At 40.6% G+C, this 22938-nt stretch overlaps 1 protein-coding gene across 2 annotated transcripts in view; it reads right to left on the minus strand.

Moving 5' to 3' along the window:
* Nucleotides 1–5099: 5099 nt before the first annotated feature.
* Nucleotides 5100–22938, minus strand: part of IFT81 (intraflagellar transport 81) — a 36548-nt gene continuing 18709 nt past the window's right edge. The window contains exons 11-18 of one of the 2 annotated variants that reach the window (XM_005498246.3): nt 15710–15859; nt 13664–13792; nt 13394–13483; nt 12357–12443; nt 10725–10796; nt 10554–10639; nt 7519–7564; nt 5100–6582 (exon numbers count right to left, since the gene is read on the minus strand). In XM_005498246.3, coding sequence (XP_005498303.2) covers nt 6400–6582; nt 7519–7564; nt 10554–10639; nt 10725–10796; nt 12357–12443; nt 13394–13483; nt 13664–13792; nt 15710–15859 — 843 coding nt within the window. In that variant the 3' untranslated portion in view covers nt 5100–6399. Of the gene's footprint in view, nt 6583–7518; nt 7565–9754; nt 10146–10553; nt 10640–10724; nt 10797–12356; nt 12444–13393; nt 13484–13663; nt 13793–15709; nt 15860–22938 lie in introns of those variants that run through there. The other variant, XM_065032852.1, reaches the window with a different exon arrangement.

The raw sequence follows: 22938 nt of genomic DNA on the forward strand, positions 1-22938 counted from the left end.
CATAAAAGGGCTGTATAATTCTTTCCGCTGCAGGGGGTGAAGTGTTACAAGGTTTTGTTAATGATCCCAGGAAAATATTTATAGTGCTTTTTCCAGTCTATGAGTTCTCTCTTTCCCTCTCGTTGTGTTTTACGATCAACCTTCATTCAATTAAATCAACAAGCAGAAAAGCACCTTCAGTGTGTATAGAGTTTGAAGTGATGCATTTCACATACAAATGCTTGAAGTACGGTGTAGTAAATAAAAAATACAAAAGGAATAGTAAGCACAACAGTAAAACCCCCTATGGAATATGCCACACTCCACCTTGTTGTTAGAATTCAGATTGCTTTCTAGTTACTAGCTGGGGGAGATTTATTCCTAAGGAGACTTAATTTTGAGTCGATGTTGTCGTTGCCCATGAAATAATAAATGCCAGGTTTTGTTTCAGTTCTTTGAACATTAACCAGATCTCTCATTCCTGCAGATACCTGAGCTGTCTCACCAGCCTACGGAAAATGAAGCAGAGAAATCCTTCAGGACAAAAGATGCAACACAAATGTAAATATTAGTGGAACAGGTTGTCTGTGGGTGACTTTCAATGTTCTGATACCATTCTGTTTTCTCTTTAATTTGTTATAAAAATAAGGCAAGCCTAAAATCACAGAATAAGGGAGATGGGTGCAATATTTTGCAAACACAAGTTTTTGCATGCTGCAGTCCAGCGAATGCAGTCTTGGAGAAATGCATCATTTAAATAGGAGATTATAAGCAAAATGTATCATTTTCCTGTGATTTTTAGTTTTTGATTTTTCCATTTTCAGCCCTTTTTGCTCTTAGTAATTCTTTGCTAATGGCTCTGAGATTTCTGTGATAACTGCAAAGAAGTGCCTAAACACCAGTTTACTTGCCAGAAAATGCTGCAGTGGTGTAAACCAAGCAAACTACTGAATTATTCATATGTTATAACCTTAGAGTTTCAACTGCAATTTAAGAAACAGTAATCCAGTAAAAAGAAAAAATTAAAAACCTCCAAATTTTAATTGGAGAAAGTTTTAAGAATTTTGTGGGCGTTTTATTCAGTATGAACCAGTTGTAAAATCCATAAAGAAGAAACTGTGAGATTAATTCCTTCATTATTTCCCTTACATGGGTATTATTTGTACGTTGTGTGTGCCTTGATGGTTTAGTTGTTGTTACTCCCTAAGTGCCAGGCATATTTTCTATTCCATTCCAGGGAAAAGGAGTAAGGAGAGAAAAAGGAATTTATCTTTGAAAACTGGTAAGATCCCATTTTCCATTCTCCTATCAACTGCATTTTTCCTGGTATTAGCAAAATGTGCCAGATTTGGCCTTATCCTGTTTCAAGAGTAGAGGTAATTAAGTGCTTATTGTATAAATGAGCAGTTTTAAAACATGAGCAGTTCCGATAAAACTTAGAAGCTTAAAAATGACATTATTCTCTATGACAGACTGAACTGAAACAGTATAATAAACATTGGCTTGAGTCGATCCATTTGCAGGAAAAGAACTCTAGTTCTTGCCATTCAGCAAACAGTGGTTGTGTCAATCCTCATTTGCAAAGATGTTTTTCAAAACTAGGAGGAATGGGAATGCGAAAAAAAGCTAAAAATAGACTTATTTTTTTAATAATAAATAGAAATAATGCCTTTAAATACAAAGTAGTGCATAAAATTGTATTTTAATGAGAAACACTGTAAATACTCTAGTGCTAGATTTGTGCAAGACAGCCTCTTATAGATGCCAAATAACAATCAAACCATCTCGCTAAGGACTTGTGTATTTTGATTGTTCGTGCTGAGAAGGTCTTCCACAAACATTTTTGTTATAAATTAGACTGCGTCTAACGGAACATTGATTTGCATTGGATAAAAACTGTTATTTTAGATAATTACAGTTGGTTTTTTATTCTCTGTGCCTTATAAATCTGATGCTGGCCCTTTAATTCCTGCTTGTTCCGTCAGGGGGAAGAATACAGAGCTAAATCCAGCAGACCTTATTTTGGCAAAACTCCCACTGAAGTCAGTGAGGGTTTTGTGGAAGTAAGGATGGCTCGATTTGTCTCACAGTTCCTGCTGATTTTTTGGAATATGTTTGCTCCCTGCTCAAACACCAGAGCTCCCCACCAAGTTTGACATCACCATGGTGCAGTGGCTTACAGCGCTTTTGTTGCCTATAAACTAGAATAATGAAAATCAGTGCAAGGCAATTGTGAAAAATACCCTTTTCACCCAATGGCCTTGGGATAAAATGGATTGTCTTGGGAATTTGGAGACTGCTACCGCAGAACTAATGCTACAGACACAGAGATGCTGAGAATTTGGAGGACTGATTTTCAAGTCATGCTGAGGGTTCAAAGAACTCTTTAAACAAGCTGGAAATAGGTCAAATTCTGATTGTTAGAAAACAACTACCCGGTTGGGTGTTACCCAGACAGGTGGTACCTTGTGATAAAGTTGTTGATTCATGTAATACTTCCTCACTGGAACACCACATGGCCACGAAAATGTCAGTTCTGTTCCCATTACGAGTTGGAATAAAGGCAGCTGAAGAGTTAACAGAGTTCCTTTGGCAGGAAACCTACTGCTACGAACGATAACACAGGGCACACGTTCAGATTAAATTCTTTATTTTTTTCACTTAAGTCTGAGCAAATACAGGGCCAACGAGAGAAACCAGCTCTGCAAGCGTCGGCGCTCTCCTCATCCACGGACAAGATGACGGAGTAACAGCTCCCCCCACTCCGCTCTGTCAACGTGTCACGACCTTTCTCCCCAGGGGACACCTTTCGGGTGACGCCACTTCAGTCTCTGTGGTCTTTCTGTCATACATCTGTCTGCCTTCCTGTGGCATCTGGCTCCAGGCTCACCAAACACTACCGGAGCGGGGACGTAGGAATCGGACGCATGCTGCCAAACGGCTCCGCGCGGATCCCGCGCCAGGGCAGCCTCCAGGTAGTTACTCAGCAGTGAGCTCTCGGTCACTGCTCGTCTAGGCCAGACACGAATTAGTGATGTAGGGAGAAGCAGCTCTGTACTTCATTTCCAGTTCCAGAACCAGCAAGTCACTGGACAACAGATTTTCTCCTGCTTGTTGGCTCGTGTGCTATTTGTGCTTATTAATCCTTGTGAGGACACTTTCTAGGCACTGAGCTGCTGCTAAATAATTCTGCTCTATTGACTTTTGAAACGAGCAGCATCATACTGTAGGAATGTCTTGTCAAGAAAGCTCTGGAAATCACTATACTTAAACATAATAAATATACTATCAGGGCCTAACTTCTGTGATTTTGGGCGACTGCCTGCATATGGCTTCATGAGTAGCAAGATCCATGTGAGTAAAGATATACAATTAGGTAATGCTAGATTTGGGTTACTTAAGGAAGTCTAAGAACATTTATTTTACTTATTATAGTTAAAATGGAAGTCAAATGGTACCACTGATATAAACAAAGTAATCTGATACCTGATGGTAAAATGGCTGGTCGTATAACTTGGTAGATGAACTGTTTTGTCGTGCTATTTCTGATGCCTGTAACTATTTAACCTCTTAGGTCTGTGCGGAACTTGTCTGCAGCTCTAAGGACACGACTCAATAACGCAAAGCTGCAGAACGCAGCCGTAGTGCTATAGCTAAAATACTTCCTCACCCGGGCCTGGGTGAAGATAAGAAGAAGCCGTTTGAACCAAAGTGAGCTGCTGCTCGGATCAGTGTTCCGACTGGAAGGAATTCAGGAAGTGCTGGAGCCCCCAATTTGGCTATGCACATTTTTGATTTATTTGGACCTTCATAAGGGAAGGGCAGGTATTTCTCCATATGGTGTATTTAATCTTATTAGTGAGCAAGCTAGGCTATTAATAATAACAAAGAAAACAAAATAGAAGTAAGCTTTTTGTTGCAAGTTAGGAAATAAAGCTAAAACTGTGAAATTCAGAGATTTTTGAATGCTCCTATCAAATAATGAACTAGGTGGAAAAGCCAGTGAACAGAATCCATTAAAGCTGCATTTACTAAATGTCCACTTCTATAAAAAGCTAAAAACCATCATTTGAGCTTTTCCAATTTTCCTTTCATAACAGTTATTATGATTTTCTGCTTCATCTCAGAAAGTCATTTTGCTGCTGCTGTGGTGTATCATCTGTGTGCCCTTTCTTGGTGCAGCACAAACGACAGAACACTAATCAGATCAGAACAACAATCACGTCATCTTGGAGTAAGTAGCAATAAACTGTTTTTACAAGGAAGAAAGATGAACTATTTTTAGGGTAACTCTGAACAGAAAAACAGAAAATTATTATACTCAATCATACTCTACATGAGTGCTTTTTCCAGGGCAGCAGGCTAATGCTTGTAATCCATCTTTGCGTAAATGGTCTAGTCAAATAGGTTTTCTAGGGTTTTGTTAAAAGTTTTGACTTGGAGAATATAAAATCACTTTGTCTGGTGACTCTGAACCACAGTCTGCTTCCTAAATATGCCCATTTTTGGTGATTATCCCATGTTTTCAGCATGTCTCATATCTAGTTGTCTGTATTTAACTATTGCTGACAAGCATTCAGCAAGTCCCTCCTTTAGGAGTCCAGGTACATACATACCGTAACTTTCTTCAGCGCAACACGGGTGACATGTGGTACCCACAGGACAAGGCCAGCAGGGAGAAAACGCACAGGTCTCACACTGTATAGGCTGCATATGTTCTTTTCCTGAGCTTCTCCCTTCCCGATCCACACGGCCCGTTCTCTGCCCCCCCAGCCAAATCTACCTGTGTCCTACACCACGGCTTTCCTTCCATGCTCACTGAGATCCTGCGTAGGGGAAAACCTGCTGCTTCCCCTCATCCCGGGGAAGATTAGCGTGCAGCTGCTGAGAAAGACTATCTCCAGCTATTCGGCAGTGTGGGAGGGCTTACATGAGGATGTCCTGGGAATCTACGGATCTGAGACCCACTCCTTACACATGCTCTGCAGTTTTCAACCCTTCGGAGGGCATCTGAAATAAATTTCATTCAAACCTCTTCTTCCTGTGGCCCAGCAAGCTACTTGTCACTAACAATTTACCTTCTTTCACCTAGGAAATGTAAAAAAAAGGATACCATACTGTTAAAATGTAGACATCAGATTTTATTTTAGGTCTGTTAACAAATATATTTAATGCAAAGGCAAACTAGGAACTATATAATTACCATACTCTCTGTTGATACAGAAAACAGCAGGAGGTATCAAAGAAAGCAAAATTATTTTGTATGTCCTAAGAAGACATTCTACTTCAGGCAGGAAAAACAACAAAAAACCCAGTAAAATAACCTATCTAGAAATTCAGTAATCTAAGAGATAATAAGAACAGTAAGAGTTCTGGTCCCCCAGACGTATCTTTCTGCTTCTGGTCTGTGGCAGTGGCTCAGCGGCGCTCATCCGAAATGACGAGGCGTGAGGGACAGTTTCAAGCTTCACCTACATTCCTCTTACCCTGGGTCAGCCGCGGGTCTCTTGATGCGATTTTAAGGGCAGTGACAGTTGCCGGTGGCTCACGGGTCGCAGCCAGGGGCAGCCTTTGCCCATCTACCTGTTTTTCCACCCTAATGCACACAAGAGCCATATTTACATCCATCAATAACCCCCTGCCCCTGGGATGACTCTCTCTGGGGAGTGTAATCGCGTTAGTCAACCACCATTCGCACTTTCACATGAGCAAATCAGAAAAATTTGAAGGTGGTGTATGTGCAAGAAAAAAATATACGTGTTAAAGCCAACAAAAGATAATGGAAAAAGCTCAGAATCCAAATAATTGTTCTAAGAACCTACTCCTGACGCTGTAGCAATGAACTGTCTCCTGGAAGCACAATCGGTTGAATTCAAGCGTGCAAGGAAAGTACGACTGGGAGCGTGTGGCAGGGTCTGTGCTGCTCGGGCAAAAAACAGCTCCGCTCCAGCCAGTCACGCTGGCTGAATAAAGACAATAGGGCAGGAGAGGGCCAAGCCAGGAGGGCCACAATTATACCGTATTAAGTCCCAGGCCTTGCAAAAGTGTAACCTTAGTGATACAGAAAAAGGAGCAGAGTAATTACGCAAGTTTTCTGTGACCCTGGAGAAGGTTTTCTTTCCCTTTGATCTCCCCGCAGTTGCATGCTGTTCCCAGCCTCATAAACCAGAGATTTACAGTGAGGTTCACTCCAGTGCAGCTCTCATAACCGATCTTCCCAACCATGTTACGTTGTCACTTAAACAACGGAGGAAAAGCTTCGCAGAGCGGTTCGTTTCTCTCTTTGTTTATCCACCAAAACCAAATAATGTACAACAAATTTATGCAGAAATGATGAAAGCAATAATATTTAGTAAGAGTTTACCTTTAAGAAGCCAACACATTGTCTTCCTACTTTACCTTGGTATCAAGAGGCAGAATTCATAATACAAGTCTGTCTTTACCTCCTTCCTGAATGACTTGACCAATGGCTGTTTGATTTTGTTGTTTCAGGAAACATTCTCTCTTACATTCCATTAACTGCTCAAAATCCTGCCACATTTTCATTTGCTTCATATTTGGCCCGTGACTCTCCCGCACAACTTTCTGCTTCTCTCGTAATTTCTGTTAAAAAATATGAAAATATTAGATTTTTGGAACAGTTCTACACCACAAAAATTGCTCACATAAGCAGCTTGGAATGACAAAGATTTTTATATGCTACTGAAATATTATTTTGTTAAAGTTGATAATACTCCGTCAAGTGATAAATGCATTAACACCCAGGACTTAGATCTTTGTATGGATTGACAATTATTTCAATGTTTTTAACTGTCTAAATAATAACGTTATCTATTTGAGAAGTTATGCTAAAAATCTGAGTTCGTTTCCATGCAGAGTTCTTGCACTATCAAGTTGCAACCTGCAGTTGATTCACATGATATTATAAACATGAAATTACTGTTTTACCATGAAACCTGCTACTGATTATTAACAGTGGCAGCCCAAACCTGTAAAAATCACTCACAGACTCACTCATGAAAAGGAAACTAATACAAGAAAGATGTTGAGTGAGAATTGGTAAACCTAACCTTGTCCATGCTGATCTGAGCCTCATACAAGATTAAAAATGGACAAGTGCTTTTGTTTAACACCGCTGCGCTGCTGATCCCCTGGCCTTTAATAACAGTGCGAAGGCTGCCAGGCTCCAAATTTATTGTCTTCAACAGGTTGCTTTATATACAATATAAAATGTGAGCTGGCACAGTTTGTTACGCCCGTGTTTCACTCTCTTCTCCAAATGGTTTTCGGGGAATGTGCTGTCACGTTAAGCTGGTTGACTATCTTTTACAGGCTCATGGTTACTCTGCAGGAAATCAAGCCCTGAAGAGCAAGCATGATCTCTTCTCAGGGTATTAGTTACCAATGCCAGCAGTAATGGAATTTTCTTTGTAGGCTGCAATATGCTTTTTATAAAAGACTAATCACAGCCTTTGGTAATAAGCCCCACAAAAATACGAACTGTACAATGTTTTTACAAGGTAAAAACTTCATTCTTACCTTCCCAAGGTTTTCTTGTTCAAGGATCATCCGTGTATACTGTTCGCTGAAGGAAATACAAAATAATTTTATTACTATTTTGTTTGGTTCTATGTAGTACAACAGAATAATGATGCAAACGTAGAAAATTGTGGAAGTATTGGGAGGTTCATACAAGAGATAGAAGTGGAAGCACGAAGCAATGTTTTTGTCATTGCACAACACATCCCTTGACAGCAAAGCTCAGTTCTCTCCAATTCTCTCAGCTGGGAGAAGTGACAGTGGATAAGATCTCTTTCATTTTAGAAGCAGGCACGATTACAGCACTTTCCAGCTTGAAGACAACATCAAGATCTTTTAAGATGAGACATACTAGATCCCTTTTTAATAATGCATTTATCCTGGTGACGTTCTGAGGTTGGCCACAGTGACCTCATTCGCCAGAGTTTACAAATCCACAGCCCTTCATTGCTGCGAATGTAGCGTTACAATGAGTGGGACAATACAGGAACGAAGCGTTTGACAAATGCAGTGACTGCAATGGAACCGCTGTGTGTTCCTCGCTTCCAGAAAACAGCCGTCACATTGAGGTGCCTAAATATAGGCTTAGAAGCATAACTGTTGACATTCATTATTAAAAATCTTGGCTGTACACCTTTGTCTGTAACAAGTGGCTGGATCACTTTCTGACATATGCAAACTTGATAAATGAAACCTGACAATATAAGCTGCAAACCATAACAGCACAATTCAAATTCATTACTATGGACTTATTTTAAAATCTTTACTGATTCACTTGAAAAAAATTCAATTATTATCTTCTGTCTGTAACACGTATGTTTAGAGGTTGAGAGTTTGCTGGCGGAGTACAAAATAACCCGGGTTATCTAAAGGACTTTCCAAATTGCTCAGAGTAGAAGACCTTTACACAGAGAACCCCAAATTTCCAGAAAGTAATATCAGCCTTCATGATACTAGAGTGTGAGGGTTTGCTCAAGCAGCCATGTAGAACCAACACATCATGTTTCTTATCTTCCTTCCACTTCTTCTAAGTTCTACAGGCTTCCAACCGGAGCCCTTGGGCCCCCGGTCCTGCCGGCCACATCCCCGCAGACCGGCCGGGCCAGGAACGAAACTGGATCATTTTCTGGTCTCTCCCTCTCGGACAGTTGTGGCCACAACAAACCTGAGGCTGCTCCAAGTGCTGCACTGCTGATCACAGCCCTCACCAAACAGAGATGGTAAGCCACGCTCAAGCTCCTGATTTCCACTGGCACACAGCGTATGTTCACACACATTTGGCCTCAAGAGAATACTTTTTAAAGTAGTTTTGAACGTAATCATCAGGAGATTAGATGTCCTTCCTAGTAAGTTTTTCTTTACTATTTATAATGATGACTGGAAAGAATGCAACTTAATAACTTCATTAAAAATCCCACAACTTTCTATTTATAGGGAAGAAAATTAACTTTTCACATTCCTAAGAAGTGACTTCACAGAACAGGCAGTTTATGTTCAATAAGGAGAGTTAGAATTAAGACTGTTTTTGTTCAATATGTTGTTAAGAAAGTACTGTTCTATTTATGGTTCATTTTTACTCCGTTTACATTCCAGAGCCTGCTGAAAAATACATTCACATTCTAAAAGGATGTCTAGAAAAAAATGTATCATCTTACTTTATATTTTGCAAAGATCTCTTTGTTGTAATTCATTTAAATGCGATGGGTCTGCGACCTCTTACAGAAGGTCAGAAATGTGTGTGGTCACTGTGGGAGGAGAATTTCCCTGTGTGCCCACAGTTAGCAAGTGAAACGGGGACAGCGGGCAGCGCGGTAACGCTGCGCTCACATTCTCCTCACCATACCTGGAATGACATGGCTGGACTCACGCTTCATTCCAGCGTGTGGCTCGCATGGTTTGTCTGTGTGACTGCTCACACTGTGGATCTTCATTTCACAAGCATTTCAGCTGCAGCATTTTTTTGCTTCGCATCTGTGAATAAACGCAGACCCTCCCCTTCCCCGCGAGGCCATAAATGGGCAGTGCCGGCTGTCCGACCCGCGTTTCCTCTCAGCTGCTTGGCGGAGCTGTCTTGCCTTTCATCCTGATGAATATTTACATCATCACTAAGATTTTTCTCACAGCCACTTCTCTTTTTATCCTTCTGCTTAATTTTGCTGTTTCATCATCTCGCATTAGATAAATCTTTCATTTCCTACAACCTTCCATTATTTTGTGAGATGGAATAAGAGGCTTCTTAGCCTCCACTCTGTATGACATGGTAACATTTAGACCCCTTAGCACAGATAATTAATCCAAAATATCTCAGGCTCAGAAATATCTCGTTCTCATTTCAATCTTTGGCAGGACTGCGTAATTGAAAATGGAAAACAACACCATCAGCTCAATTCACCACCTTTTGTGCTGCTCTCCCTACCAGGCAAAGGCTGGGGGACCTGAAAAATCTCAGAGGATGCAGCAACTGGAGTAAATTGAAGTGAGTGTAAAGATGCAGGTTAGTGTGACGGTGCAGAACAGTATCATTCCACCTCCAGGAAGAACTGCAGATAGGAGTAAACCCAAATCCATTTAGGATGAGCAGATGCAGTCCTCCAGCCCTGTGCCAGTGATGGTGGCAGCTCCTGGACCTGGAAGAACAGTAGATTTGAGAGAAACGGCCAGAAGCCGAGGGCAGCACCTGGTTGCTCTGACTCAGGGGACACTTGGCAGAGGCGCAGTGTCCGGTACAGCCCCAGCTCCTGCAGGACTGAGCCGACGTGCAGCTTCTCTGAGCCTGTGCCAACAAGGGCTGCAAGTTAAAACCGCTCTCTGGGGCCCATAATCTCCAGCAGGGAGGGAAAATCTGTTGGTATGTCTGAGAGAACTCGTAGGTTTGCAGCAGTATATACTGGAATTCAAGATGCTTATTTTTAGATCATTATAGTGTTTCTAAATTTATCAGGTGAACTCCTCCAGTTCAAATGCCAGTGAGAAAATTCCTAACTTCAACCTTATCTGACGAATATCCTTCAAAGGAAACATGTTAACATACGCACCGAATTGCCTTTCGTCTCTTCTGTGGGTCTGGGGAGACGTATGTCTTCATTTCTTCTTTAGCACGCTCCAGCTGTATTTCTAGATTCTATAAAGAAATATGTCATTTTAAAAAAATATAAAATTGCTATTTCTTTTCACAATGAACAATCTGGTCCCTCTTGTGATCTTACCCTTTTCATGCAGTTAATGTAACGGTAGTTGCTTTCTTCCTGAACACACTCCTCAAGAAGTCCTTTCACTTCCTGTAGTAAAGAACAACATTTCAAAGGACATCGTAACTGAAAGTCCCCAGGAGATGCCCTGTGTTGCGATATAAACCACCAGAAACGGCCATAATACTGAATTGATAATTTCTTAAATATTTATAAACTTCAGGCTTTACAGAAGTCTCTTTTAAAGTGAAAGCCGATGGTTTTAGGTTCGCAGTTTCAGTCACTGGGATGCGAAATGATTGTTAATTGGTGTTTATTAATATGACTGACTTGTAACAGACACTTCACAAGTGCTGCCAAGACTCTTGTTCCTAAGCACATCTTAAGTGCTAAATACAGTTGTGAACAAGCATTTCCTGGAACGCATCTGCAAAGCGTATGTTAGAAGCTACAGACCTGCTAATAGCATGGTAATTAGCAAGCAAAAATTATGTTAAGGAGTATGGATGTGGTGGGTAGTCCCATCTCTAAATGCTCCATACCAAAACCCCTAATAATCCAAATGGAATTGGTGTCTCTGGTCGCACAGCAGCTGTCAGCTCCAAAGCTCGGTCACCGGGTGATTTTTCAGACCATCAGCTGGAAAACTGAATTCTACGGTTCAACTGCAAGGGTTTGCTGAAGTCACGTCCAGCTTAATCAGTGGATGTGATTGTTATCTTGTGTTAGAAAATGACTAAGATTTGTCTGCCAAGAAAAAAGCCTTGATTGCTACTGTAAAATAGCTCTTATGGAAGGTCTGCTTCATAGGTTCATCTGTGGATTCTTTTCTTTTGCCTGGATTAAGCGATACAAAGGTACTTTTAGTGCAGGAAAATAATTATCTGTGTATCCACCCACGCTTTAAATGTACGCCTTTTTATTTTGAAATAGATCCCTTGTGTGGGCAAGCCCTTGAAAAATCAATTCCAGAAAAAAATGACAGGAGCTGATTTAGTAGGATAAAGCAGATTCATATAAACATATTAACATTGGTATGTCTGTCCTTACCTGAAAGGATTGCGCTGGTTTAAGTACCTCCCTTCCTAAAAGTGCTATAGTTCAAGTAATGCATAAGCTACATAAACACAAGGTCTTAGCTATACCTATATAGTTGTATTTTTAAAAAACTGTGATATGCCAGAACACAAGACAGTCACATTTAATGAAGTGTCCTTGCCATCAATTTCAGTGCCTTAATTATCCATTGGATTGGTTGCTAATTTAATCCATCTGCTAGCACACGTAAAGATTTGTCTTGATAAATTAAGCCTTATTTTATGGTCAAATTCTTTCCTAACAGATACTATCTAGGTCAGCAGGATTTCTGGCAGACGCATCTTGTTTTACGATATTCTTGCTACTCAGAGCTGGGTGTTGGTGGAAGGACTGATGTGCCACCGAGTTCATTTGGCACTACTCCGAACAGATGTGCACAGGTGCACCGCAGCTTCAGGTATGACTTGCAGAGCTGTGAATCACCATCGACACATTTCCACCTGCAGTGGATTTGCACTTTTCTGTATCCAGAGGGCAGGGAAAATATTGTACCACACTGAATAACGTGTTGCACGGTGTTTATTAATGTGCACGAACAAGCCGCCGTCTTACCTGTTCCAGTGTGGAGCGGTTGCTCTCCAACCCCGCTGCACAGCTGTCGTATTGGATTTTTTTTTCATCACGTTCTTGAGTTAATTCCTTACGTAAAAAGGGCAAAAGGGTACGTAAATGAACTATTCAATGGACTGACACGTGACATTCAGGCTGACCGTGTCCTTGTCGGTCTCACCCATCAGCCTCAGCTCTGGGACACCCGCAGACACTCACACAACCCTCACAACCCTCTGGACACATGGGTTTTGTTATGGGGAAGCCCCCACAACCCAGCACCCAACCTTCCTCCTCACAGCCACGTCCAGAGCTTTAACGTGTTAGTTTAATAGGGCAGCATTTGCCAGAAGAAAGGAAAAATAATTACTGAAACAGGGAATACTTGCTACCTAGGAAAAGTCAGTTTCTAGTTGTGCACAACAAAAGCTTTAGCTGGATTTCATTTGCTGACACTTTAAATAGAACCATTAAAAGTAACTTTTCTGGAAATTGGGTTGATAAACAAGTAGCTCTATTTACTTCTGTGGCAATGAGCCAACCTAGAGCAGCTGTGAACCTGAATGACATTTTTTTTCAGCTCTCTATAAAATTTTGAAAACAAACAGATAAATCTGTCCTTTCTATAGACCAATGTAGGACTTAGATCAATGTGTTCAACTACTCGGATGAGGTATTATTTGCAATCCCTTTAAAAAGAAGAGCAATAGTTGAGATCATTAGTGCTGAAATGCAGGAAAAGCTTAGAAATCATTTTGGAAACGAACTTTGCTATGGTTTTGAACCATGATTTTTACATTTTCCCCTGGTGTAGGAGTTGTTTAAAAGATAAGATTTTCAGCCTGATTTTCTGCCTGCTCTATCAGCTTTTGAGAATTCATTCTTTTACATGTCGCAAATCAATGCTGACCCATTCTGCTATTTCCAGCTTTCCTTCAGAGTTGATTATGCCCTTGTACAGCGCTACAGAGATCTGTAAATTAGACTTATTTGTGGTTCTGACTTTATTTACACAGAGTGAGAGAAATGTTTCCACTAACCTGGCACATTTGACGCAGCTGTCTCAGTTCTTTGATAACAGGAGCTAGGCTTGCCTTCTTCTCTGCCACCAGAGCATTCAGTTTTTTTACCTATAGAGGGACAAAACAATATATGTTAACGCTATGATACTAATAGTACATCTATATCATTAGGAATGTGAAAAGAAAGAGAAGAAGGCATGTTAAATATATGCTCACAGCATCTTGCAGTCATTATATGCTGAGGAACCAAAGAGTCAACTTGAGGAAATAGTGTAAGACAAAAATCACCATTTCAGACATCTCATCGAGTGTCCGGCCTTTCATCTCATCCATTTCACTCTTCACTGCAGATACCCTTTCCAGCTCCTCCTGGGTGTAACTGTATCCAGAAATACCTTTCTTGTCTTCAATAGCTTGCTGTAGACACAAAAAATAAATGCTGCATGTGAGTCCAATAATCAAGTAACAGCAAACTCCCTCATAAGCCAAAATATTGTAAGAAAGTCAAAAAGGTAAGTCCTGTAATCAATTTATTTTACAATTGATTAATACTCTAGCTGCTATAACAACTAGTTGTTTATCTAGTGCCGGGATGGTGGGATAATACCAACTTTCTGTGAATACACTATCTGGTCAGCCAGAGCCCAACGGACTGGATGGGAAGTTTCCACAAAGTAAAGTGGCTTTAGGTCAGGCTCTGAGAATATGGAAAATCCAGGTGCTTAATCCAAACTGTCAAGCAAAACTAAATAAGTCTTGTATTCACTATAGGAATACTCATACCATCTTACCAAACTGTAGCATTACATTACATAAACTTTACATTTAATTATCTGTTGATGTAATGATCTTTAGCAACGCTTGCTCATTATGTAAGGAGGATATTTTCTGTAATTTGAAAGCCAAGTGTTGATTAACGCACCCGCAACTTGTTAAAAAAGCAAAACATCCATTCCTAAAAGCGCTGTATATCTATGAACTCCATGATCCTCAAAAACCTTCTACAACCATATGTTTAAGAAAAAATGTCTCTCTCCTAATAGCTCGTGCTGCCACGGCGGGAGCGTTTTGCAGCCTCCGGGAGCAGCGTGTGTGACAGTGTGTTACGCCCAGGGCTAGAAAAAGTGTATTTGATTCCACGAGGAAACAGTGTGCACTACTCAGCTGGCGGTAAGAACGTGATAAAGTCAAAGCTGTGCAGTTTCACTATGGGGTAGTTCAGAAAAGCTCAGGCTTGAATGGGAATATACTGCTGACAATGTGTAGCCGCTTCACAGAAAAACTTGCAGCGCTTTGTCTCTGTTGTGATTTTCCCGGGAGATGACTGGAGTACGTTTGTTATCCTGCTGCAAATAAACACTTCACCAGTGAAAAGACACATGCACACACCTCCCTTCTGGTGGAGTAGCAATCACAAGAAAAAGCTCCGCTCCTAGTGCTTCTTTGCACCCAGGGAGCAGTTCTGGTTTTATTTTGAATTCAACAATGAACGTCCTATGGAAACAGCACGACATCAGCCACTGCATCCACGTGAGGGTCCTTCCAAAGTCTGTCTCATGTATTTTCACGCTTTCCATTTTCTTTTCATAAGGCAAATACTTTTATGTTTAAAAATGCAAAATACGTACATATAACAAAACAGGTATAAGGTAAATAAAACCAAAATATTTTGATAACAAGAATACTTTATATATTGGGACAAAATACCACAGCAGTAGCTTTTTGTGAACTAAAAAGGGAGATTCTTTGCATTTGGGATGTGTGCATATTCCCTGAATGCTTACAGTTGTGCATGACAGAAATCCTTCTGCTCTTCTGGCTTAGAAAAAGCATTCGGCCAGTTTTACATTTTTCACTTATTGTGAAACACATGTGTTTCTAAATATTCTGGGGTTAGAATGTTTCCTTCCTGCCTGCTCTTTTTTTTGGAGCACTTTTCCTATATATTTTGCAGCAGTAACTTGAAGCCTGGTTGCCGTTGATAATTTTCAAAGCCCTTACTATGCATGCCAATACCAAAAACTAATTTAAGAATCCAGCTTCGCTCTAACTGGAGTTAGTGAAGATTTACCATTGACTTTAAAAAGCAGGGTCAAGCCCCTCAGTCTAAAAAGAAACCGCACAACAGTCGTGACAGCCCGTAAGAAACAGATGCTGAACATAAAGTACAGCAGCTCCGCATAGTCACGGGCAAAAATAAATGTTATACTCTAATGACAGCGGGAGAGCTGAGGGTGATACACGTTAGACTGTAACAAAACAACACCCATCTCGTCACAGAGCTGGTATCAGGGAAGGGCGATGGGCTGTGGGAGCCGCGAGCGCTTGTTTTACCAACTGCTGCTGAATGGCCTCGTGGCGCTGTTTGAGAAGCTCTTCTGTCCTCTGGAGGATCCCGTACTCAGCCGTAATTTCTGCTATTTCCAGGCGCTTCTTTTTATAAAATGTGTTCTTGCTCCGGAGCTTATTAACATAGTGTTTCAACTGGAAAGACAGAGAACAGAAATATCATTTAACTTAAAGCAAAAAAAAGGCCTTATCACAGACTGTTGCTATATAAAATGTAATTATCGCATTTGGACTGCATATCGAAGATGAAGTGTTTAGAACAGAGGACTGGAATTCAGGATTCCCAGGGTCTATTTATTTTCAGCTCTGCATTTGTTCACCGAGTGCAATGGAGAGAAGCAGCTCTATTGCTTTCTGTCCCAGCTCGCCCATTTGTAACAGCGAGATCACCGGTTCTGCTCACCACCGTTTGACAGTTGCAAAAGTAATTACTCTTTGCAAAATGCCGTGAGAATCACAGATAACGAAAAAGTTAATGTAATAGTCATTTGCACTTGTACCAGAGCAGCAGGTCAGCAGTGTGGAGCCCCAGAGCTCTGCAGCCCAAGAAACATGATAAGAAAGTACAGAAAAATTGCAAGAGGGCATGAGAAAGAGTCTCTTTTTAAAAAACGCTGTTTCTCAGTAGTTCAAAGATGTTGCTCTCTTTCCTTGACTCTTGCAGACCTAAATGATATCACTGGCTCAGTATTTAAAAACAGGAAAATACGAGAGTCCTTGCATAGAAGCAGAGAAATGTAATATGTACTTCACTCAAAATCTAAAGTAATGGAAAATGTCTATTTTTTATTAAAGACTAAGTAAAATAATGCATATCCTTATGGATCAACAGCCTTAGCTAATTTACATCTGAATCTGTGTGTGCTCAATTTGTAACACACATGAAATATCAGGTGTTGAAACAAACGTAATATTTTTCTTCACCTTATTGTTTTCCGTCTGTTAAACACGCTTTGCTCTTATATTTTACATGGGATCTAAAAGGCAAATGCCAGTCACAGCTCAAAAATGTCTCCAGATCCAGAGATGGAAAGCAAACCCGATTTATTAGAGTTAATGGTGTAAGAACGGGCTTCGGAACGTTCCTTGCTGAGGAGGGGACCAGCGTGTGCAGCGCACACGAACCAGGCAGCCCGAGGGGGAAACCCGAGTCCCGCTACACCCAGACAAGTTTAAAACTCAAACCAAGAAGAACTTTAGATTTTGAAATTCACATGGATTTTTCTTTTTGGAAAATGATGCCTCTCCCTTCTAAAGAATAAATCCAAAACCCCAATGTGACCACAGCCTAAGAACCCCCAGAGTAACTGTATGTTCTATAAAAAGCGTCCTGGGCAAGATGCCCAAAATGAAATCAACCCTGTTCATCTGCCATCCTGAGCAATATCTAGGCCAAAGCTGCTTCTCTCTTGCTGTGCTCCAGAACTATTTTTAAAGCCAAAAGCTATAAACGTTTTTGGTGAAAGAACAAACCCACAAATTACTCAATGTGCTCTATGCAGATTGGCCTCTGTGTGGCTTTGGAACACGGTTTTACATTGTGCCGCTACCTAGGACAAGGACAGACAAGGACACCGACCACAGCGCTGCGGAGCCACTGCCCTCAGTCCAACGCTGTGTTGGATCATTGGCACACTTGAGATAGTCTTACCAGAATTAATTCTTTTTCATAGCAAATTCAAGTATATCCTCTTAGTTAATACAAAAGACTTCATGGCTTAAACAATACCAAGTTTTCTGGGATTTTCAGAGATTATAAAAGTATAAATACCATCTTTAAAGGGAACAGAGCTGTCTGTCTTGGTGGAATGATTCTGGAGATATTTCATTTGACCAGTGGAATATAGTAAAGAGTGATGTAAACGAAGAAACTTACTTTGTATGTGACCACATACTGCTCTCAAATCTGAACGATTTTCTGTCAGTTTATCCCAAGATGAAAAGCAAATTATTCTTCTCTTCACTTCTATAACTACTTTTAAGATCTTGAAAATAGCTCGAGTGGGAGGTGGAGTATTTGCATATTCAATATCCAAAGCATAATGTATTTTACAATGGAAGTCAAAGGATCTTGTTGATTAAAGAACCGATTCCACCAATGTTCTATTAATAGTTGACTAAGTTAGGACTATAGAATAAAAATTTCATCCCAAATGAACTCCAAGTTGCTCACATTGACAAGTGGAACCTATTCTTTTTAGCAGATGGATGGCTGTTGATCTTTGTAATCTCTGGCTTTTTAAAAACAAACTTAACCTTTCACAGAGCTTTTATTGCAGCAAACCAGGTAAAACGAGATATAAACAATGGTACCAAACTGATAATACCTGTGGAAAATCAATCAGAATTTTCAAATGACTTCATCTACTGCAAACGTAGCACAGATTAGTCCCTTACAATCCCACTAACTGAAGGTTTCTGGAGATCCAGGGCCAAATTCAGAGCCAGAGTTGTTAGATATGGCTGCACTTAAATCAGCAGTGTGTAGGGATCTTACGGCAAAATCAGGTTTCTTCAGCCTAAAAGCTGAGAATCATTTGGTAGGTTTGCAAATATTATAATAACATTAATAAATAAGCTTTCATTTGTGTGAGCATTACTTGTGAAGCTTTATACATCTTATGCTCGCATCTGTATGTAGATGAGAAATCAAGCCCTCAAGATGCTATAAAACATCGTATTTTACTGCGGCAAAAGGTCTTCTAAATAATTTACATAGTTCACCAAAGAATAACATTGTTGAACTGTTTCACATTAAAGTGAACTAAGCAAAAGGAATCCGTTTGTGAGCAGCAGCATTTTCCCATAGACCGGATCCCCCGGACAGACACGCAGCGGCTCGACCTCCTTCGCTCCGGCAGCGACAGAACGGACCATCCCGGCCCGCGGCCGCTGCCCAGCGCTCCTTTCTCAAGCAGCTTCACACAAATAGTTATTTAAGCTTCAAAGATTAAGTGACTGGACAAGAACCAAATGCTGGCACTGAGTGAGCGGTTTAAGTCACCAAGCCCGGAGACCCGTGTTTGCTGGCCAAGGCAGAGCCCCCTGAGATAGAAAAACTGTGCCAATGGAGGCAAAGAAAGATGGTGCTTTTGCACTTGGCTATTTTTATGGGTGACTGTCACATAACAAGCGTGGAATCTAGATTATGAAATAGAGTGAATGAAAACAGGACTTGGATCTCTCACATAACGCAGGTATCTCCAATAGCATCCCTGAGCAGATTTCCTGTATTATGTTCTGTAATAATAATCCAACACCACCAGTACTTTATGCTTCTCCACTTATAACAATGTGAAAGAGATTGCTATCACCAGATTGAGTTTGACCGCACTTTTGTGGAATAATTAAGTATTATGACAATTCGAAATATGTTCAAACTGAAGCACAGCTACTGAAATGGCTTCTCCAGGACCAGAGTCCGGCAGGTCACCCCCGTCTGGAGAACGTGTGTTGACCACACGCTTCAGTGCTTCACTGAACTGGGATCAAAGCCCAGCTCCTCTAAGGCTTAGTCTTATGCTTTCACCATAAAGCCATCATTTCACCTCCTTAAAACTAACATTTGTGCCTTCACAAGGTTCTTACTCCTAGATTATCATTAAAGGAGAAAATGGCTAAGCTTGTTTTCAAAGAACAAATCCCACATTAATCCCTCACTTCAGAGTCAAAGCTTTTAAAATAGCATTTGCTGGATCACTGTATCAATTTGTGTTATAGTGATAAAAATATTCTTCATGCTAAAGTACTACGGAAAATAAAGTATTAATTGTAAAAAAAAAATTATTCGGAAATGCATAATCTAAACAGGTTCCGAATAAACAGTTCTGTTAATAAAAAGTTTTGCTTAAGCACAATAATTGCAGAAAATCTTAGCTGACTATCTCTATTTTTATTAAGAATTGAGGAACAGATGTTTTAATTCTCTATCTAGACCGATTAACAGGACACAGACTGTCCAAAGTCTTAAAATTCCATTAGGAAAAGCTCGTGATCATGACATATTCCCAGTATTTTTTGCTAACCCACTCTAAATTGAAGCGAGGACAGCCACTGCTGGATATAGTTAATAACTCATACGTAGAAGGACAAACTTCTAATATATACGAGCAGTATTACCCCAATCTATTAAAGTGAAAATATCCTACAGGCTGCTCATTAGACACATCAATCAGGAAAATTCTTCATTAGCATTAATTAGAATGTCTCTTCTAGCCGTGCTTGCTTCTGGTCAGGAAAGACATATTAAAGTAACCATTACTAATAATTTGGATCAGTCAGAATCTTTATAATGAAAACCCGTTTTGTTATCACTGGAAATGCACAGATCAATAAAACGGATGGTTTATTCATGCCAGTGGGTGCTGCAAGCGCAGTCGGTTCAGTTCAGATCTGTCTGAATCACCGCATACATTTGGCATAAATGGTGGGTACCTTCTTACAGCAAAAAGCTTCTGGCTTCTGCAAGAATCCAACAGATTTGGCACTTTTGTTCTCCCAACTTGACTACCAGCTACTCTCCTATTTCCATGCGTAAGGAGCCCTTGATAGACAGGAATGTAACTGTACCCCGTGAAAAGTTAAGAGAGAGACGGCAAACAGATGGGATAATATACCCTGCGTCTCAGCTTAAAGCGTTCAATGCTCAGGTTGTGAGTTCCCTTACAGACACTCTCTTAAAAATCCCTCTACTTAGTCTGGATGTGGAAAACTGTTCCTGGAGGATTCAGATGGACCCAACAGTTTTAGAGGAAAAGTGACAAGATCAGTGGGCCAAGACTGACTATTTCCTCTGTTTGCAAATCAAAACTTCTTTTAATATTGCTTTAGCAGGGGGCAGGTAGGCAAGGATGAGCACTTGTATGAAAATAATTAAACTCCTTATGTAAACGAATATGCAAACCTTGTATATCTGTTGAGAAGCCAGTAGGGCTTTCTGTGCCGCTCTCTCAAAACCATATTCATTTCAACACTGCAGCTAAGCACAGCGATGATACTGTTCTATTCTGATACCTTGGGAAAGTCTGGGTTCTTGGGGCCCTATGCTGAACTCTGCAAAGTACAATGCGTTGTGTAAAGAGCTAAAAATATCCCAGCTTTACCTAGGATCACTTGTAATTGAACCATCTAGCCTTCTAAGTGTCAACATTTGATTCCCTAATTTTCAGGATCTGACAGCTGCAGCTTGGAGCCTGCCAAGATTGCCCCATGCTCATTGTACTTTGTTTGAAGTACTTAAAAAGATTTCATAATCCCCGAACCAGACAATCTATTCCTACTTTTTTGTGTGTCTGATAAATGAATTGCTTATTCCCTGCTGTTTCTTCTATCGAGCTGCACAACCTCTCAAACCCAGCGGAATGCTTTAACATTCTTTTTTATGAATAGAGAAGAAAACAAAATGCTAGCACCTAAAAACATAAGCCAGGATTGACCTTTTGGTGAAGTGCTAAGATGACCTCAACTGGAGCTCCAAATCCTGGTACGGGGTAGGAAAGGTAGGAAGGCACTAATTCATCAATGGCCAAATCTTCCAAGTGCTATGATGAAAGAGGATGCAGCAAAGCGAGCCCAAGAGAAGATGAGAAATACTGGGTATAGGAGAAAATTCTTTAACTGCAGCATTTAGACAGGTTAAACACGGCAGGATTAAAAGCCCATCTTAAACTTCAGACAGCAAAGTGATTTGTTAAGAACATCTCTTTCTTCCTTTTTGACAATGGAGGAACTAAATGTGAAATGTGTGTGACTGCAACAAGAAAGCAGAAGGGAGCTCTTGGTTGACATAGTGCAAAGTGAAGGTTGAGCGTACAACCTCTGTCTGTCCCCACCGCACACGTGTAACAGCGACTCACCGCACATGAACCGAGATTGCCTCTGGTGTTGGCTCAGAGCTGGAGCAAGAGCACTGAACCAGAAAATACAAGTTTAAAAGCATAACATGTCAGAAACGAGTCTCTAGCAAAAGGTTGTCTGGTGAGTGATGAACCGAGACTTTTCCTGATGAGAGAGAACCTGTTCACTTCACTTGTGCTTCATCACCTCTTCCCTGCCAACTTGTCTCACCTCCCAGTCCTGCCTTCTCACAACCCAGCCGGAGGCAGCGCCACTTCTGTAACAGGTGTTTGCAATGTGCTTTCAGGAGATAGGAAGACGATAGTACCAAGGTTCTATGCAGCATTTTTTGACAGCAGACATTTACAAAAGAATTAAATACCACTATCTGCATGATAGGATGAGGAAACTGCGACCTTTGAAAAAGCAGCTATCAAAAGTATCAAGAATTCAAATCCTTTTGTAGTTTTTAGCCATAAGAGACACTCTTTTTACCGCTTTACACCGGTGCCTGCAAGCACCACTACAGTATATGTGATAAAGGAACAGCCAAGAGCAGGACACGGACTGTATGATGCTGGCCAACATGCAGACACTGTTTTATAAACCAGCAAATGCTTCTTAGGAAAAGACAAACATTCCTTATTTTAAGCTGATGGTTTTGTGCAAAGTGCTCAGTCATTTCCAGATGATCCTTGAAGTCTCTTCCAACCTCATTTATTCTTCGCTCCTCAAAATAAAGACTTGAAAAGATTTTAAAAGTCAAAAGCGGAACATATTTTAACAAACGGAATGCAGGTTCTGCTCAAAACGGGTCTTGTCTTTTTCCTGTCCTGAGCCTCTTCCTTGTGTAAGACAATTAACTTAAATTTTTCATTATTAATCCTCTTACAAGGTTCTGTAACCGTGTTTCCCTCCTACCCTGCTCTCCTTGAATTCCTCTGGATCAGAGTATGTTGTCCCCCTCAAGAACAGGCACAACATTAATTCTTTCTTACCTTACAGTGCATTTACAGATAATGTAAAACATATGTAGCTGTCTTGGTAATGCATTCTCGTTGAATAATTAAACATTTCACATGTCTTGAAACACAGATTGTCTGCTTTCTGGTTTTATTTTTACTTAAAAAGCTGTCCAAGATTTTAGCAACATACCCACTGGGGTTGAAAAACTCACAGTGGAGAGAAATCTAATGCAGTGGTCTCCTTATTATTGTTACCTATGGGACACCTATGGAATGTATATAGTATATCAACATCTTAATTCTTCAAAGCCCCTGTGCCATCGCCTCCACCTGTAGCTTTCATCTTGATTTACAGCAGGGGAGAACGGCAAGAAGGCTCAAGTGAAGTACGCATGGATTCCATATTACACAGGA

Source organism: Columba livia, chromosome 17, assembly GCF_036013475.1.
Source record: "Columba livia isolate bColLiv1 breed racing homer chromosome 17, bColLiv1.pat.W.v2, whole genome shotgun sequence".
Classification (NCBI taxonomy): Eukaryota; Metazoa; Chordata; class Aves; order Columbiformes; family Columbidae; genus Columba; species Columba livia.